The sequence below is a fragment of the Streptopelia decaocto genome (genome assembly GCF_964273445.1).
Source record: "Streptopelia decaocto genome assembly, chromosome: 6".
In the NCBI taxonomy this organism is placed as follows: Eukaryota; Metazoa; Chordata; class Aves; order Columbiformes; family Columbidae; genus Streptopelia; species Streptopelia decaocto.
In genome coordinates, this window is record NC_138660.1 from 24,125,591 (window position 1) to 24,144,701 (window position 19,111).

A 19,111-nucleotide genomic window follows, 5' to 3' on the forward strand; every position below is an offset into this window, starting at 1 on the left:
CCCCAGGAACAAGCATCAGGACAAGAGGAAACGGCCTCAAGTTGCGCCAGGGGAGGTTGAGGTTGGATGTGGGGAACAATTTCTTCCCCAAAGGGCTGTGGGGCATTGGAACAGGCTGCCCAGGGCAGTGGTGGAGTCACCATCCCTGGAGGGCTGGACAGACATGGAGATGAGGTTTTCAGGGACATGGGGCAGTGCCAGGGGTGGGGGAATGGTTGGACTTAATGATCCTGAGGGTCTTTTCCAGCCAAAATGATTCTGTGATTCCACAATTCTGTGTTGGGTGACGCACAGGGCTGCGCTGCGGGTTTCAGCCACCATCGCGCATTTTCTGAAAGTTCCCAGGTGGCTCATGCAAGGAACCATCTTTATTAAAACAACAACTGTTTTACACTCCCGTACAGTTGTTCATGTCCCACGTTGATGCTCACAGTGACCCTTTTTCTCACAGGCTCCTGCAGTGTCCCCCGTGAGTCAGTTACCCAGCTAAAATCAAACTATTTTATAGCAAAAAAAAATGTTCAGGGAGGGGAAAGAAAACAGTTTTGTGTTTTGTTGCAGTTAACTCTGCCCTTTATAACGGTTTCCCGTCACTAAGCTCATTTCGGTTTCCCAAAACCCCGCGCTCCCGGACACAGCCCTGCGGCCTCGGGGGCGGGGCCACGCGTGTCGGCTCCGCCCCCCGCGCTGCGCCCCCTGGCGGCTGTTTACCGCCTGAAGCCTCGCGAGAGCATCCCGCCTCCAGGGGCGCGCGCAGTGTGCGCACGCGCGGAGCCGTTGCCGGCCGTTCGGCGGACCGGCGCCATTTTGGGCCTGCGGGAGGCGGCCGGTGTTGGCGGCGGGCGGTGTTGGCGGCGGCCGGAGTCGGCGGGCCCGAGCGGCGAGCGCTGCGCTGGGGGCTTGGCCCCGCTGCCAGCCCTCGGTGCCTCGGCGGGAGTGGCGGCCCGCCATGGAGAGCGAGTACTACGGCGGGGACCAGTCAGGTAGCGGCGCGGGAGCGTCCCCTCCTGGGAGGGACGTTCGGGACGCTGAGCCCTGTGAGGGAGGCTGCGGGGAGCGCTCGTCTGCGTCCGTTCGGCCTCTGCTGCGGCTCTTGGGTCTCGCTGTGGTGTCGCGGAGCGGCAGCGGAGCCGTGGCCGGGGTCCCGCTCGGTGGCCGCTCCAAGGGGGTGCGTGTGGCCGGGTCGGGCCCCTCGGCCCCGGCGTTGGGCAGCGGCTCCGCGGGGCCCTGCGGTGGCATCGGCGGGGCCGGGTCCGCTGGCCTCATTGGCCTAGCGGCCACTTTATTGTTGTTTCAGTGTTTTAATTAACGTGCTAGTCAGTGCTTGCGTGCATGTTCTGAGTAGTTTCGTGATCTCCTTGGGGAGTATCTGGGGGGGGGGTTTGTTCCTGACCTTCCCAGTACAGACCCTCCGTTTCTGCATCAGTAGATGAGTCTGTGTGTGCAGTGCTGCCCCGTTCCCATCGCTGTCACTGCGCCCTGAAACGCTGCTAGATGGCATCGAGTTTTACTTTTCTGTTCTTAACTTCGGGGTAGATGATGGTGGAGCTACTCCAGTGCAAGATGAACGGGATTCAGGATCTGATGGTGAAGATGAAGGAAATGAGCAGCATTCTGGATCTGAGAATGGAAGCGTAGAGCACCATTCAGAGGTACTACCAGAACCTTATCTAGATAAAGATTGCTCTTCTATAAAATGATTTATTGTTGTTGTTTAAAGAGACGTTTTCTCTTAACTGAGACTTATGTGTTTATTCAGTTGTTCTTAAGAGTACCATCTGGCAAAATGTTAGTCCAGAAAGAAACATGTCAAGTAATCTCTTGACCAACGCATAGGATAGGGTCTGATTTTCCTTCTTAATTGTTGTAATAGAATTCACTATTTTATACTAGAAAAAACGTATTCTTATATGGAATTGCAGGAAGATAAACGTTTTGGGGTTTTAAATTCTCAGTAATGCATTATGAGGAATTTGGAATTTTACCTCAAATTCTGCATATTAATGTAAAATCACACGTTATGGAGGCATAGATTTCCTTACCAGAGAATAAATGATCTCCCATCTTTCCTCTCGGATGTGAGCGTTGACTCTCAAGTCTCTTTTGTGTTATGTTTTTTCACCTTGTCTCTCACAGAGGAGCAGGTGTCCATGTGGAGCATGTTGAGGTTCCTAAATGGGATCTGTTCTTCCTCTGAAGAGGTTCTTGTTTTGAGAAGCCTACCCATGAAAAGGGTGGTAATACTGTGATCCAGGGTTGTATCTGGGGAAGAGTCACTTGTGGATTGACTATTTTGGTTGCAAAGAGATTCTGATAAAAGGAAGGTTCCCTTTAGATTTCTAGGACAGTTTTGGAGTTAATTTTGAGGATTTTTTTTGTGACATGATGTAGAATTACATCAAGTCTTACTAGGAAGGAACAATTTTTGCCTGTGAATTCATGTCTTCTGCCGACAAAGTTGTGCTAAGGAGAACTTTTTGTAACTCATAAAAATTTTAGTCAAAGCCATTTCATTCAATTCTGCATATTTTAATGCATTTTATGTGAAGATCAGGATTGACTCTGGGTTTTTAGCAGTTACACATTTTAAAAATTGCTTAAAATGCATAATGTGATATACTGTAGCAGACTGATGTGTCAAAAGGCTCAACTTTGCTGTGGTATAGCTTGCAATCTTTTTTTTTTTCCTCTCCAATTCGTACTTCTCTCAGAGTTAGAATGTAGATTAAGATTTTATATTTGTATAAAATGAAAGTTCTTCCCATGTATTTGAATTTGAGTGTGAAGCATATTGGAATTTCTTTTTTTTTGAAGGTGTTGATATTTACAAAAGAAGGAATTGATTTGGTGCAAGGCAGTATCTCTTATTGTGACAACCAGGGTTTCAATGTGGGAGAACATACGTTGTTCAGCGTGGGAGAAATAACTGTCTTTCAAAGCGATATAGTACTTCTGTTTTAATGAGAAAAAATGGTGATGAGTGTGCGGAGAGTCATGTTCCTGCTACAATAATATTAAGCTTTTTCTGCTGTATATGAAAACTTGGTCATTTCTTCTTCTATTACCCTTTGAGATTTTAATGCTACTTACTGTGACAAAGTGGTTGGAAATCTGGCCTAAAGAACAGATGGTTGACTATTACTTGCGTCTTCAGCATGTCTTTTTCAGATTTAAATAACTAGAAAGTACTAGGACCTATTAGCACTGTTACCGGATCCTCTTCGTGTGCCTGCATTATTTTAAGGGCTCTGTTCTGTGATGGCTGTTGAATATTCCTCTGTAGATACAATACTTCAGAAAATCCATTAAAAAAAAATGAAACCGAATACCAAACTGAACTAAAACACCTTCAGGTCCAGTAGTAAAACTGAGCATTCAAGCCTTAGTGCTTTATTTGATTCAGTTCAAATCATTAACATTTGAGTATTCTGTTTTGTTATGAAGTCTTACATTCTTAGTTTTCTCTACATCTAATTCAAAATGCAACTCAAGACGCAATAACGTGGAGCAGCTGTCTCTGAAAGGAGTAGCTTTCAGTGACTGAGCGTATTATTTACCCTAAATATTCTCTCATCCTCTTATTTCCTTCATCTTTAGGAGTATGTGGGAGGAATGACACTCAAAGGTAATAGAACCTTTGAGACAGCCTAATCAGTTAAGTCTATTTCATTACTACTTCGTCTCTAATTTAGAACTCAGATATAAAGAACTGAAGTTTTAAACTTTCAAACTTTTTTTTCAGGTTCTTAACTTTAAAGAAAAGGGGAATCCTGAGGAATTACTTATGTAGGTCTCAGGTATGTGGGTTTTTCTTTTACACAATTCTTTTCTGGCTTTCCTTCCCCCAGTCCCACTTTATCTATAAATGTTTTTCTTGATGTCCTTACCAATTCTCCTTTAGAAAAATAGAATTAGATAACACATAGTTTTAGTACAGTAATGAGCATGAAATCATGTTTACAGTGTTTGAGTCAGACTCATACAGAAATCTTTAATTACTTGGATTCTTGCACTTTCACTGAGTCGTTGCTGTTTTCATGAATTAATTTATGGTTTGACTGTGACTGCTAACAAACATATATACAAATATCTTACATTTCTGAAAAAAAGAGAAACTTGCCGATCTGCCTATGATGGTTATGTATGCCTTAGTTTAACAATTGTCATTCATGAGATTGTAGTGGATGGGTCAGTTTTGTCGAACTTCCTAAATTATCAATGTAGTACCTCTTAAAAGTGGCTGCATGTTGATCCAATAAACGACTTACTAACCGAAATTTGTAGGTAGAAGGATAACACTGTAAATTTGATTTTGATGTATTCTTTTTTTTATACTGTACTAAAGCCTCATGTTATAGAATTCTTTCAGTTAAAAAAATTAAGGACATCTCAATTAAAATGTTTATAGATAAAGAGGAGGAAGAAAAGAAAGCAAAGGATTTACAGAAAAATATAGTAGCAGTTACCTGAGACCTACTTGTTTTTGAGGATGTCTGAGGAAAAATAGAAAACTCCAAAATTACATTCTTGATTTATTTGAAAACATCTTTTTAGAGACGAACTAGTAAAAAAAAAAAAAAAAGGCATGGAGGGGCAAGTATCCTACAGGGTTTAGTCATCTTACTAGTGAAGTTGCATACTATCAAGTATATTGCTGAACATTCACAGGTTCACTGATTGTATTTAGAAGACCTTTGTGCGGATGGCTGCGGACGGGGCCTGTTCCATGTGGGCTCTTAGCAGGTCAGGTCTGCTTTACAAGATGCCCAGTTACATTAGCGTGCTGAGTCTGAGGCAGCGTGTGTGATCTCTGCTGCGCTTGCTGCCTCCGCTGGCACAAGCGTGCTTTTGGGTCAGCTCTGCTGCAGCTTTCCTGGCTCAGGGCAAGGTGGTTGGTGCCTGTCTGCCTGGTCTGTGTAGGGACACCTGTATTATGTAAGTGGTTCTTCTCGTGGTCATGACATCACAAGAGAGTTCAGCCGCTGGAACCACTGGGGTTCTGTGGGGCAGAGCACTGTGTAATCAGTGTGAGCTGATTAGGATACTCCCCCTCCCCAAACATCTTCGCTCTCAAGCGGTGGTGTCAGTTTGCAGTAACAGATTAGAGGTTAAATATATTGTGAAGTGCTTCAGTACTAGGGCTGTATAATTGTAACAGTTTAAACAGGGTTGTGTTGTTTTCCTTGGTTTATTCAGCAAAATCTATTATTACTGTAGATGTAATTATCAATACCTACTCAACATTAGCTGTCTGAAATCAAGAGAAGACAGACAAACTCACCAAAAATGGTAGGAAAAATTAAATATTTTTTATTGTAATAAATATCAATTTCAGTGTAGACCTCTGCATTTCAGTACTTCCCAATGACCTTTCCTGTAACACTGCTGTAAAATCTGTGTTGCCTCTTCTGTTTGCAGCTGCAGTTTTCTTTAATCTTAAATAATACAGTCAGAGAAAATATATAACATACACATGTTGTTAGTTTATATGGGGGATACTCGTCAGGAGACAGCAATTGAATTATTTTTTTTTGTAAAGAAGAAAAATAGTAAATGAAATGCCATAACAAGCTGAGAACAGTTGAGTGTGTGTATGGCCTTCCTCAGCTGTGCATCCTTAATTCTGTAACTTCTTAATCTTTATATTCGTCAAAATTCCAAATTCAGGTTTTAACAGAAACATGTTTTCTTTCTGTAAAGAAAAATGAGACACTGAATACCACCACTGTGATTCAAAAGACTGGCATCGCTGTAGAGACAGAGACAAGCAGTAGAGAGAAAACTACTTGCTCAGATTCTCCCAGCGGTGGTTTTGTGGCTGGCACTGAGTAGCACGGAATTAGTGAAGTTGTATTCAAAATGCATGTTTTGTGATTATATAGTAGTGATTTTTTTCCATTGGGCACTAACTTTCTATTAGTGGTTCTGCAGTAATTTAGAAGTTGTTGTTTTATTGAGTGCTAGCCAAGGGAGTAAATATGTATGGTCTAAAGTCATAATAAACAAAGTTACTTACCACTTAGTATAATTCTTGAGGGAGTAGTTCTTACTAATACATTTAAAAAATCAGTGGTGTAGTTTGTCATAGGTCTAGGATAGATACACCTGCATTATTTTGTACGGCTCTGGATGTGTGAGTAGAATGACTATAGAGAATAAAAATAGATAATCTGTCTTTCCAAGGAAATTAAATTGCTGACAAATAAGATTTGGAAGCTTCGGGACATTAAGTATCTCCCAGGTCTGTAGATACTCAGTTTGCAAATATGCTAGTGGAAGGAGTCTGTAGCTGAGACAAAATCACCCCTGAGGGAAGCGTGGTTGAACAGTGGAGTTGAGTATGCCCAAAAGTTCCTTTTGCGGTGTTGTTCTTTTCAGTTGAAAAAAGGATTGTTGTGACAGTGACTGTGAGAGGTGTACTGAGCTAATGAAGTGAGCGTTCAGGAATCTAATTTTGTTTTCTTAGACAGATACATTTGAGTTTTTCCAAGTAGAAATTACTTGTTGTAGGAAAGATAAGCCAAGATGTTGTCAGTAATGATATTGATGGGTGACTTGTTAGAGGTTTTTTCCAAAAATTGAGCATATGGCTCAATGCTTTTAGTTGTGTAGAAAAAGATATTGTGTTTCAATTCTGCAGTTTTAAGAAGATCGGTGTATTTTTCCATAGATGTTCTCTGGTGTCTGGACAGGCATGGAAGCCAGCAGCTTAAGAAAGAAGCATTGAATCTGTTCTTACATTCTTCTTACATTGCACAGAACTTGTTCACAATAGTACTCTGAAAGGTCTCTCTAAAACTTTATTCCTGTTTTTTTTTTTGGTAGGCTTTTGGTTTTGATGTGTTTTTAAATAAGTTTCCTTGGCAAAGAATGAGAGGGCACAAGCTGTCTTGAGCTTCATGTGGAAAGTAATGCATGTACAGTTTCAGAAGAAGGTATTTAATATAAAAAGCATTTGTTTGAGATAGTAAGAAAAAGAAAATGACAAGTGTGAGATACTGTTTCTTATTACTGGACATTTGGACTAAACCACTTTGAAGGCTTGACTTTTTAAAATAAAAGCACTGAGCATTTACTCTTGAGGAACTGGACCCTTCTTAGACATGTTTATTTGGGTATTTTAAAATTCTGTTACCATTTCCAAAATATGATTGAGCTGCAGGGTAGACAGACTTCAGTTGATCTCTTACTGGTTTTTTGGACCTGAAGTATTTGCTAGTCCTTTGATACAAATTGCCTAATACTTATTTCTGTATAGAAAGTATTTTAGTTTGCAGTACCTTGGATAATCACATTGGAGGAAAGACAAGCAAAAATTCAGTACATTTTTTGTTTACTTTTTAAGTTTTGTTTTGTTTGGGTTTTTTTTGCTCAGTTGCCTGAGATTATTTTTCTCTTTCAGAATGAACACAGTGATGGAGAAGATGATGGGCAGATGGGAGAGACTCATATGACAGACTCTGAAAATGAGGATATCCCAAGGCAAAAAGACAGTGACTCGGATAATGAGGAGGCTCCAAATCACAATGCGAGTGATTCAGACAATGAGGCAGCTCATGGAGGGAAAGACAGTGATTCTGGTACCGAGGACCGTCCAAACCGGCATTTAAGTGATTCTGAAAATGAAGATGCCTTAAATCATCGAGCGAGTGACTCTGAAAACGGAGAACCTCACAGGGAGCACAGTAGTGATTTCGAAAATGAGGAATCACGCAAGCAGCCAGGCAGTGACTCAGAGAGCGAGGAGCTCCACAAGCAGCCGGGCAGTGACTCGGAGAGCGAGGAGCTCCACAAGCAGCCAGCCAGCGACTCGGAGAGTGAGGAGCTCCGCAAACAGCCGGCTAGCGACTCGGAAAGTGAGGACGTTCCCAGACACAAACAAGAAATAGAGTCTGGAGACAGTGATGGGGAGGACAGGAAGGAAGAGGTGCAGAATGATTCTCATAATTCAGATAATAAACGTGTCAGGGAAGGATTTCAGGACTCTGATAGTGAAGAGGAAGCTCCTAAGAGACGAAAAATATCAGACAGTGATGAAGAAGAGAAAGAGGAGGAGAAGACAATGAAGAGGAAAACAGCTATCCTTTCTGACAGTGAGGATGACACTGAGAAAACACGTAAGGAACTATCAGTGTGAAAATGAAAATGTGATGTGGCAAGCAGTAGTGTTAAATAACTGTTTTCATGTGACGAAAACAGAAATATGAAAACATAAAGCAAATTTGGTTTTAGAGCACAACTGCATTTGTGGAGGCTTTTGTTCTACCTGCATTTCTGTGTGAATCTATATCTAATACTTTTGAGTGATAAGTAGGTCAAACAGAAGTAAAAGAGAAGACTGCAGTGATCTTGCTTTATACTGTCATCTCTTGTATTGATTATTCCTGTTAGTCATTACTGTTTTGGTTTTTTCACTAGTATTTTTTTCCTGTTTTTTCATATACTAGAGGTGAGAGTCAGTTTTGAAGTTACAAGTTTTTATGGATAAATGTAGTGCATAGAAACTCCAGTTACTAATTGAATAAAACAGATTTTAGGTTATGTTTTTTCTAAGAAATGGCAATGATTTTGTGTAGGAAGGCAAGTTAGCTCCCAGTTTTTTTAGATCACTAGTTGTGAGTTGTGTTACTAAGACTTGTAGTAATGCTGCTTTCTGTTGACAGCTGCAAAAAAAGTACGAATCCTTTCTGATGTTGAAGAATCAGATAGTGATGCTGCTTCGGAGAAATCTGACAAAAGGAAGAAAAATATTGTATCGGATAGTGAGGAAGAAGAAGACGAAAGAAAAGAGAATGCTGGGAAGAAAAAAGAAGAGAAAGATCTGTTTGGCAGTGACAGTGAATCTGGAAATGAACAAGAGTAAGTGCTTCTGGGAATATAAATTCCTTCAGGGGTGTAGATAGTGAAACTAATTGTGAATGGAGAATGGATGAATCCCAACCAGAGAATGATTGTCCACCTTCGTGGGTGGTGTGAAGAGGAAGGTCAGTGCTGGGTGGCAGAATGAGAGGTGGATCTCCACACAGTCACTAGAAATTTTGCAGAAAACACACTTCTCACTGTTCCAGTCTAAACAGATAAATGTTACTCTTACTTTCACAGGAACCTGATTGCAGATATATTTGGAGAATCTGGTGATGAGGAAGAAGAGGAATTTACAGTAAGTGTTATTGTGGATGTTTCTTGTTCACTTGCTAGATGTAGTCTTCCTGGGAAGGTACTGCAGAATAACTGTTCAGGGTTGAATTCATGTTTGAGGATATGCTAGATCAGTAGCGAAGCTCTGTTATCTGCTGGACTCACTGAGGTAGTTTTTAGGTTAAGTAACATTAATAGCACCTCTGTTGGGAGAGTTATTGGTGCAAAAGTCAAAAGTGGAATTAGGAAGCCTCTGTTCCTCTTTCTTCTAGATCCTCTGCAGACTTACCAGAAGGTTTTTGAGTGTCAGTGTCAGGTGCCTGAGTAGACAATCAGTCTTAATCCATACACTGATTTGCACTGTCTTTACCCATCAGGGTTTTAACCAGGAAGATCTGGAGGAAGAGAAAGGTGATGCAGACATGAAGGAGACAGCAGATGAATCAGACTCTGATGATAACATCAAAAGAGGGAAGCAGTAAGTCAGTGTTTCATATACTCCTTTGTTAAGAGCAAATGCAGCATTTCAGTGAAAGGGCTCCTCCAAAGACTGGCTGGGCTTCTTAGTTTAGAAAGGCATGGGACTATGTTTCTACAGAAAGTGTGTTCTCATAAACTATGATGGAAGGTCCTCTCTCAGCTTGTGCAGTTTAGTCACTTTGCAGTCCATAGCAGATTACCTGTGCTGCTGCTTCATGGTTTGCATCAAAGCCTGAGTGAATTTAACATTGAATCAAACAAGCATTGAATGCTACTTTTAGTAGGTCAGCCCTGGAGTCACAGGAGTGTTTGTCTGCTAGCGTAAGGGATAACGTATGGCAAGAGTTGTCATCAGCATGTCTCCTGATTCCTTTCTCTCTGCTCCAGAGCAGTGGATTGCAGACACAGGAAAGCTAAATATTTGTCAGCTTCACTGACAGCTTTAGCACATTTGGACTCTGGATATTACACATGTACATGTCGTTAGCCATTTCAGCAAGGTCTTGCAGATGTCTGGCAATCTCAGTGCCATTGAAGCCCTTTGTTCCCATTTGTATACTGAGGATAACTAATTATCTTATGGGGACATTGGGACATAATGCTTGTAGATTTACTGGAGAATTTTTGAAAGGTTACACTACAGAAATACAAATTTATTTCCTATAAAGACAGTAAGATCAACCCTCTTGTGACCGTCAGCAAACTCTCTTCTTGCATTTCAGTATGGACTTCATGTCAGATTTTGACATGATGCTGCAACGAAAGAAGAGTATGAGTGGCAAGCGTCGACGAAACCGTGATGGTGGAACTTTTATTAGTGATGCAGATGATGTGGTCAGTGCTATGATTGTGAAGATGAACGAAGCAGCTGAGGTGAGTTTTCTAGGCTACAAAGACACCTTAAAATCCGGTTCCATTTTGTGATCAGTAAAATAAAGAAATCTGGCTGGTTCTCAGGAGTAATCTGCATGTCACAGAAAGCTTTCAATTTTTAAATAATTGTTTAAATGTTAATTTTGCTGTTCTGAATTTAAAACAATTATTCTGTTGAAATTTGGAGAAAATATTTATTAATTTTTAAAATCAGTTAACCTGCTAAACTTTGATCAGCTGAGATCAACTATCCTTTAAAGTGTTGCGAGGAGTTGGGTTTAATATGTTACTGTGCAAGGTTTATTGGGGTCTTGCCTTTTGTCAGGTGTCTTCTGTTGTGGTTGTAGTTCTGGTGGAGTAGCAATCAAATTAACAAACAGCAACGCAAAACTTGTTTAAAACCAATTGGGGGTAATATATAGAACTTCAGAAAGAGGAGTTGTAAAAATAACGACACAGAATCTTCCTGAGAATAAGATAAGGATAATGTGTTTGGGGAGAAAGGGGAGAGTGAGATAGTGATCTGGGAGACATCTGAGACTTTCTTGGTCTTGACAAGAAAGTATTTTTTTGACAAAACGACAGCCAAATATTTTACATGAAGCCATAAAGTTAGAAATACTGGAGAGAAGGAAGAGCTGAGCACTGGTATGGTGGTGTCTTTGGTTCTCCAGCACATGCCTGTCAAAGCATTCTGGGGCATGAAGAGAGGAAGAAGGGCATTGGAATAATCTCCTCCCTTGCAATAAAAAAATATTGTGCAGAAAGAGCCTTTGGTGGATTAAGACAAATGGAAAGGAATTGCCACAGCAGGACATAAAACCGTTGGTTGTAATGGGTCTTTTTGGTACGGGAGCCCAAGTACTAAACAGATGGTGAGATTATGGCTATGGATGAGAGGAACTTTGAAACCTAGAATTTGTATTAGCACATAACGCACATTCGTGTGCTCTTAATTACACCATGCTTCATCCTAAACCTCTAGGTTCTCCAGTTAGGTTCTTAGGTGAAATAAGTATACATATTCTCACTTCTCATTGTTTTGGTTAGCTATTTTTCTGGTATTCGAGTGAGATTTTTATGAACAAAATTTCTAGCATGGTGAACTCTGCAGACTTAGAGTTTATTGCAGTAGACCTCCATTAAGGATGCTGTTAAGGAAGATGTTGGCTAAGCTGGAGACCCTTTTTAAGAGAAGTCATCACATGTGTTTTGGGGCTGTAAAAAGACAGAGCAGGGTATAAAATTAGTGTAACCCTGCCAAAGTTGCACTTCTTGTTTAGTAGACTAATTTTTTTCCTGTAAATGTTGTCAGGGATGAGAGTTGCTGTTTTCTGCTTTTGATTAACTTGTGCTGATTCTTCAACTCCCTACAGGAGGATCGACAGCTGAATACACAAAAGAAACCAGCACTAAAGAAATTAACTTTGCTGCCAACTGTAGTTATGCATCTTAAAAAGTGAGTTGTCATTCTCCCTGTTAATTACCCTCTTGGGGAATATTGGGAATTTGGTGGATTTCATGGAGTGACATTACAGTTCTTTGGATTATGCCCTGAAACACTTTTTCCAAGTAAATGCTGGAGCTAGGTGGCCTCAGAAACCTAAAATTCTATGTAATTTTACCTGTTAATTTAACATGAAACAAACTCACATGCGCTATTGTGGTGAAGGAAGATCACATCTTAAAATTTTGATGCATTGTATGACTTTGTGGCTTCTCTTTACTTTAAACCTTCTAGGCAGGATCTCAAAGAAACTTTCATCGACAGCGGTGTTATGTCTGCCATCAAAGAGTGGCTTTCTCCGCTTCCGGACCGAAGTCTGCCAGCACTAAAGATACGAGAGGAGCTGCTCAAGATCCTGCAAGAGGTTTGAAACTGACTTTTAACCATATCGATTTATGGCTTCTCCATGGCTTTATAGTCATGTGCTTTAGGGAAATGTATGGTGATCGGTGTACTGTAGCTGCTACCAGTGAACCATGCAGATACATACAGAAGGATGTAAACTGCAAAACAGATGTGTTTATTTAAAAGTTGCATCATTTTAATTAGTCTTTCTTACTTTGTAGATGTGCTGTCTAGCTGAACAAAATTCGGCTATATTCGTGATAAATCTAAACTGCTAAGTCCCTTATCTTCCCTTGTTCTTGGTGGCTGATAAATTGTGATTGGTCACTTTAGTTTGTCTTTGCCACATTCATAAAATAAGTGTGGCATAGTTCTGGTAGTGAAGTGCAATTTTTCTTGCAGCACCATTAGCTGGCTTTATTTGACTGAAGCTCTAGAAATATTTATCTTTGGTAAGAATTTGGAAGATTTCTGCCTGAATTTAGATTTGGCCCTGCCTACGTGTTTCAGTTTTATATGCCAACTTTAGTAAAGAGACATTTGCCACATAGCCCTGAGCTTTTCTCTTGTGTGGTCCCTTCTCTTTTCTGGCCTATTAAAGTGTGCACTAGAAAGCCCATCACACTCACTTTTAGCGTTCTTGGGTAATATAAGCTAAAGAGCATTTGGAGTAAATAATTCTGGAAACTTATTTTTGTGTACAAAAAATAAGAATGTTAAGGTAAATATATAGTTTTTGGTGTTTGATACTTTAACCAATTCCTACTGGAACAATGAAAAACAGTTTTTTGTCAAGGTTTTTGTGAAGGTGGGTTTTGGTCTTTTTGCAAAGCTCAATGACACCATTAATGTTCAGACACCATTTCTTGCTGTTTGCTGACTTTTGCTTTATCCTGCAGCTGCCCAGTGTGAGCCAAGAGACCCTGAAGCACAGTGGCATTGGCCGAGCTGTGATGTACCTCTACAAACACCCCAAAGAGTCGAGACCTAACAAGGATATGGCAGGGAAGCTCATCAGTACGTAAACTCCCTTTGCCTTGCGTCAGTGAGATTTCCCTGCTACTTTAATTTCTGCAGCAGTCTTTCCATTGCTATAATCTGTGGTAGAATTAATTCTGCAATGTAGGAATCTCGCTAATCTGTTTCATTGCTTTTTTTGTGGAGCTCTTAAACGCTGCTAAATTAACACTGCTAAATCGCACACACCTTTTTCCTGCTTCCTTCATGTTCTAAACCAGAGGAAAGCATTTATTTTGGCCAGATTGTACTGTGCATGCTACAAAGGCAGGAAGGTGCTGCCAGATTCTTTATTCCATGGGCTTTAGAGAGATCTTGAATGACTCGAAGTTTACTACTTAAACAGTTGTCCATGTGTAGTGCACTCCATCCTGGATGACTGCAAACTGATTATAAACTTTTTATGTTATTTAGGGACTATTTTGCCTATTTCTAAATTAACATTCACTGTGTCGTGCAAGAGTTCCTGACACTATTCTAAGAGCACAGAGAGATTCTGAATGAGCAGGCAACAGCAAGAGACTTTCTGGATGAAAGCTCCCTCTTACTGTCCACAAAGCTGGATTTCCCTGAAATATTACAGAATCACACAATTACTTGTTTGGTTGAAAGGAAGTGTAAATACTTGCCATAAACTTTGAAAGCTGTATTTTGTCACCAGAGTGGCTTGGAGATGAATTTCAGAGGCCTAGCTTTTGTTAAGCAATTTTTTTTTTGTTTTTTAAATAGATGAGTGGTCTCGACCCATCTTTGGCCTTACCTCAAACTACAAAGGCATGACAAGAGAAGAAAGGGAACAGAGAGATTTGGAACAGATGCCTCAGAGAAGGAGATTGAGCAGGTAGGAGCAGTAGGCAGAAATGCAAAATCATTCCTTCTAAGACTACCATCAAGAAAAACAAAGTGTGTGATTATTAAGAGAAGTAAAAGGATAAGTTATAACCTCTCTCTTTTCTTTTATCGCACTTGACTTACTATTGTTCTGTTATGTATAGATGCCTATAAACTTTATTTTTCTTGCAGTTCTGGTGGTCAGACTCCTCGAAGGGACCTGGAGAAGGTGCTAACTGGAGAGGAAAAGTAGGTTGCATTTCTTTTTTCAAATTTTGATCACAAAAAAAGTGTTTCAATGGTACTAACAATATGCAATTTGTTTTGAGGTTTTAGAGGCAATGGTTATGCAGTGTCTTTCAGAGGTAGAACATGCTTATATTGCTTATACTTCTGTCTGTGTAAGACTTGTCTCTAACAGTCACATATTTTTTTGTGCAGGGCTCTCAGACCCGGAGACCCTGGGTTCTGTGCCCGTGCGAGGGTGCCCATGCCCTCCAACAAAGACTACGTGGTCAGGCCAAAGTGGAACGTGGAGATGGAGTCCTCCAGGGTAAGTACTGTGCTTGGGGGTGGTTTCACCTCTCCTGGGGACTCTGTCCCTAAGCTGCCTCTGATTGAGCTGGGAATCTACCACCTTATTGCTGTGGTTACTGTACAGTACAGTAGTTTCTTTAAGTGCCTCTTATTTGAGTAGACATAAGTTCTGCTACCAAGTGGGCTGTTTTAAGCTCATCAGATACTTTCTTTCAGGTATCGTTGCTTCTCTAACCAAAAAGAGATTTGCATGTTAAGTGTTCTAGAGTTTCTCTCCAGGATGAGAATGTGATTATAGGCCTCTTAGAGTATTTTGAACTAAAGCTGCAACTCAATAAGTGTGTCTCTGATACTTTTATACCTCTCCCTGGTTTTGTATTGTGTTTTTCTGATAATACTCCAGCTTGGGACAATTTTGAGGTTTCAGTAAACCGTAACAGCTTCAGTAGAGGCCTTTCTCTTGCTTTGTTTGGTTCATCCATCTACCTGTACAGTTTAATTTAAAAGCGGAGTACATGGTAGAACACATGTGAATGGAAGAAGTAATAATTACTGTGCTTTCTGCTGTTATCTCTCCATCTCTCCTTCTGTGCATTAATTGAGCTATTGTTTCTAGCCCGGGACTATTAAGAGAGGTATTAGTCGCTTGGAAAAACACAAGAGACGGTTTGCTGAACAGAAACGACTCAGCAAAGTGCATCGGGCCATCAAGTTCAGCATTGAAGGCAACAGGATGCCCCTGTAGCCATGACACTCTGCCTTCCCCAAGGTTGAGAGGTATCCATCCCTCAAGGGAGGTGTGAACAGTGCATGTGCTTCAGCTGTTGGCAGTTTGCACATACACGAAAGGAGTGTGTACACCCTAACTTAAACTTGGAAAAATTCTCCTTGTATTCTCTCATGTCTGTACTGTGACCTAAAAGGGAACTTGTACAGGAAAAAATAGGCTGTAGCACGTAACATCTGCCTCAACAGCTTCAGGGTACCCAAATGAAAGGTGTTAAATGAAAATAGCTTTGCACTGCCTGTGATTTGGAATGCTATTCTGACATCATTAGGTGTTCCACAGGAATTCTTAGCCTTTAGTGTAGGACCTCATGTCACTGTATACCAGCATCTGCGGCTGACGTTTTACTGGTCCAAAGTGAGGTATTTTTCACACCTTCTGTTTCAAGGAACTTGAGTGATGTGTGACTTGCGGGGTGGTTGACAGGAGACAGAGAACAAGACCTTTGCAGACCAGGGGGAGAGGAATCCCCTGCTGTGATTGTGGGTGGAGGGAGATCAATTGATGACATACATCAGTGTGGGAAATGTTTTGACAGTTTCTGGTCTGCATTTCAGTTGTGTGAACAGGGCTGCCACAAACTAATAGTGACAGAAGAGACTAGCACAAATGGTAGATAACTGTTGAGTTTAAGCTTCATATTTATTTGTTTAAAAAATATATATTTTTTAAAATCACTGTGAATTTCCAGATATTATTTCAATGAATAGTGAACAGTTTTATGAATAGTTTATTTAAAATCTGTGTGTCAGGAGCGCCTTCCTCAGTGATGGAAACAAGAGGTTCAGTTTCTAATATATGGTTTTTGTCAGATATTAAGTAGCATGCTGTGGAAATCTCTGTTTCTCCCAGAGTTTAAAGGTGTGAAGTTTCCATTATTTATTGTTTGTGTTGTCTAGTTAGGGAAAATTGCTTTCTCAGCAGTATGGCTTTGGATTGGAAAGTCCTTGCTGTTTGTCTTCGGTGGCATTTTGTTACAGAATCACTGTATTTAATCTGTGCGGAATAACTGCTGTGTCATCTCAGCTTTTCATTTGAGGGAACATGCAGAATTGAAATGCAATAACTCTTCTAATGACTTATGTGGGCAACTGAGGCATTTCTTTTGCTTCCCCTCACGCCGCCTTTTTCTCAACCTCTTGCTTTATGAGTACTAATCAGTGACCTTTAAAATAAGTTACGGTTTGGAATTGATATGTCAGCTCAGTCCACCACAGTTACTGTGTATTTGTATTTAAAAATCTTCCCCCCACAGGAAGCCTGTATGTGTTACACCACAGCGCAGTGTATTTCTGACACTCAACTCCAGCCAATATAGATACACTTGTTCCAAACTGTATATTCAGCCGGCATGTGAACAACTAACATGGTTATTAATCCATGTAATGTGAAAGCTGTAATGTTTGTGAGTGCCACTACTTCTGTCTATGTGATGATGCGTATATTGGGGGAACCATTTTTTGGGGACAGAATGCGTGTAGCTGGAACCTGTGGCTTCATCAGCTCCCTCGTGCTGGTTTCACCTTGCATGCATCGCTTTTCTCGAACCTCTGGGACGTCTGCTTTTTTTCAGTGGTAATTATTAGTTTTATTTTTTAAGTTCCAGGGAACCTCTAAGAAAGGGGTGAGTCGACTGGACAAACAGATGCGGAAATTCACAGATATCAGGAAAAAAAGCAGATCGGCCCATGCGGTGAAAATCAGCATTGAGGGCAATAAGATGCCATTGTGATCCTTCACAGAATACCCATGATCTCTGCTGTAAGACAATACACCCATAGACTCTTTGGAGACCTTTAATTTTTTTAACAACTTGTTTGTTTGGTTGTTTTTTTTAGTGAATCTTTAAAACTGTTGGTTCAGGTTCTGGTATAAGATGTTGTCCAAGGATTGTGAATATGGGGACTTCTTTCTTCTGATTGTATTTAAACTTGCTCTATGTGTCCTTTGTACAGACCAAGTATTTGTTGTATTGCAACACTTTAGACAATAAAACATCTGTTTTTTTCGGGGGGCCTGTCTTGTGATTGCTCAAGAGAATGTGTGTGGACCATCTGGTATTTGGAAAAGCTGCTAATTGTTGATTTTCTCTTTACCATTGTCCATTTCCTCTTTATTCAGTGCTTTATTAACCAGTTGTTCTGTCCTTGGAGATATACATGTATTTGCTTTGATTAGAAATATTGATCATCGTGCAGTTCAAGAGAAGACCAGCAGACAGACCACTAAAAATTCCAGCAGCTTCCAGCTAAAATGCTCGACGTGAGACAGACAGCAGGATTTCCCCACTATTGATCCTCCCTGCGAACGGCAAAGTCTTCCTCGGTGACTGCTACTGGAGAGCCAGCCGCCACAGCTGATGCGCTTGTCTGTCACATGTCATGGCACAGATTATTTTTAAAGTAAGCTATGGAATCTAGGTTAGCAAGGCTGCTCAAGAAATCTAAATATCAGATTGCTGGACACTTCTATTTTGAGGGTTTTATGCAGCATTTAGGCTGGTCGTGTAGAGCCCTTGCTGCAGGGCTTGATACTGCTGTGACTTCATTTTGTAGACTTGAAAGCCCTGTAAATTTTGAAATTTTCTTTGGCTTTGGTATTTGGGTGTAGCTCAAATGTGTGTTTTATTTTACTAGTGGTAAGGAGAGGGTTCCTGTCTCTGTGATAGGGAGGTAATGCTGCTAGTTCTTTGTCCCTGATACTACAGAAAGACAGCAGAGCTACATTTTGTACCTCTGCTTCTGAAAATGTTTATGTCTGTTGAACTGGCCTACTTTTCTTGCATGAAGTCGCCTTCGTTGCAGAGGAGCACAGCCTGTTTGCTGTAGTGTGTGTTCTGTAATTCTGTGAATTCTTTGAGGCATAAGGATCTTGGTGCTGGCTGACTCAGATGCTCAGTACTGCTGGCACTGAGCATGGAGAGAAGGTAAGTACATGGATGGTCACATTTTAAATAAGCTCCTAAGAGACTGAAAGGCACTGACAATAAAATAAAGCTGTATACGGGGACATGAACTTGGAGCGGAAACAGAAGGAGGATGCCAGCTAAAGGAGTTTTGCTGGTAAGGCTGCTTCACCTCTTGCAGGTACACTTGCGACACAGTAACTGATGTCAGGCAGAGAGTTTCAAGAGTTTGGGTTGTTTTTTGGTTGTGTTTTTGTTCTTTTACTATTTTTAATTATTGTCTGGTGCAACTCTGTGAAAAAAAAAAAAAAAAAAGTGAATGGTTTAGAGCTATTTGTACCCAAGTGTACTTGGCCTCGAAGGCAAGGGTTAGGATGGGCTTTTTTCTCCTGGCCACCCCCCCGGCCCTCAACTTAAAGCTGCAGTTCCAGAACTAAAATAGGGGGCTGTGGGCTGCTTTAAAATCCCAAGAGCTGTTTCCTTAAAGCTCTTATGCTGGTGGTCTTGTGCAGTCTTAGCACAGTATCTTGCCATCAAAAGTCACAAAGACCAGCTAGAAATTGCAGCAACAAGGAGCAGCAGAGAAAAATTGCAGTGAGATGGCAAAGTAGGTACGCAAAGGGGATAAATTAGTTGGGGGCCGTTACTCTGGCCCACGGGTATTTTATTTCACTTGCATTTTTGGGCATTG

At 40.9% G+C, this 19,111-nt stretch overlaps 1 protein-coding gene across 3 annotated transcripts; it reads left to right on the forward strand.

The window, feature by feature from the left end:
• The first annotated feature begins 770 nt into the window (after positions 1 to 770).
• On the forward strand, positions 771 to 17,528 carry IWS1 (interacts with SUPT6H, CTD assembly factor 1). 3 transcript variants are annotated; one of them, XM_082056838.1, is made up of 15 exons: positions 771 to 983; positions 1,537 to 1,652; positions 7,403 to 8,117; positions 8,664 to 8,859; positions 9,103 to 9,160; positions 9,516 to 9,616; positions 10,341 to 10,491; positions 11,868 to 11,950; positions 12,233 to 12,362; positions 13,243 to 13,360; positions 14,090 to 14,201; positions 14,384 to 14,440; positions 14,633 to 14,744; positions 15,345 to 15,505; positions 17,116 to 17,254. In XM_082056838.1, exons 1-14 carry the CDS (start codon positions 950 to 952, stop codon positions 15,471 to 15,473), a joined length of 2,112 nt encoding a protein of 703 aa, XP_081912964.1. In that variant the 5' UTR covers positions 771 to 949; the 3' UTR covers positions 15,474 to 15,505; positions 17,116 to 17,254. The 3 variants fall into 3 exon arrangements, with proteins under 3 accessions (XP_081912964.1, XP_081912963.1, XP_081912965.1); XM_082056837.1 differs by lacking the exon at positions 15,345 to 15,505 and having other exon boundaries at positions 773 to 983; positions 17,116 to 17,528; XM_082056839.1 differs by lacking the exons at positions 771 to 983; positions 15,345 to 15,505 and adding an exon at positions 3,743 to 3,797 and having other exon boundaries at positions 1,593 to 1,652; positions 17,116 to 17,528.
• The last annotated feature ends 1,583 nt before the right edge of the window (positions 17,529 to 19,111 follow it).

What these genes read in the sequence shown, in the direction of transcription:
- IWS1 (XM_082056837.1), top strand. Translation starts at nt 950, where the DNA reads ATGGAGAGCGAGTACTACGGCGGGGACCAGTCAG. An exon ending in CTACGGCGGGGACCAGTCAG is followed by an intron (nt 984 to 1,536) that starts GTAGCGGCGCGG and finishes ACTTCGGGGTAG; the next exon opens with ATGATGGTGGAGCTACTCCA. An exon ending in GTAGTTATGCATCTTAAAAA is followed by an intron (nt 11,951 to 12,232) that starts GTGAGTTGTCAT and finishes TAAACCTTCTAG; the next exon opens with GCAGGATCTCAAAGAAACTT.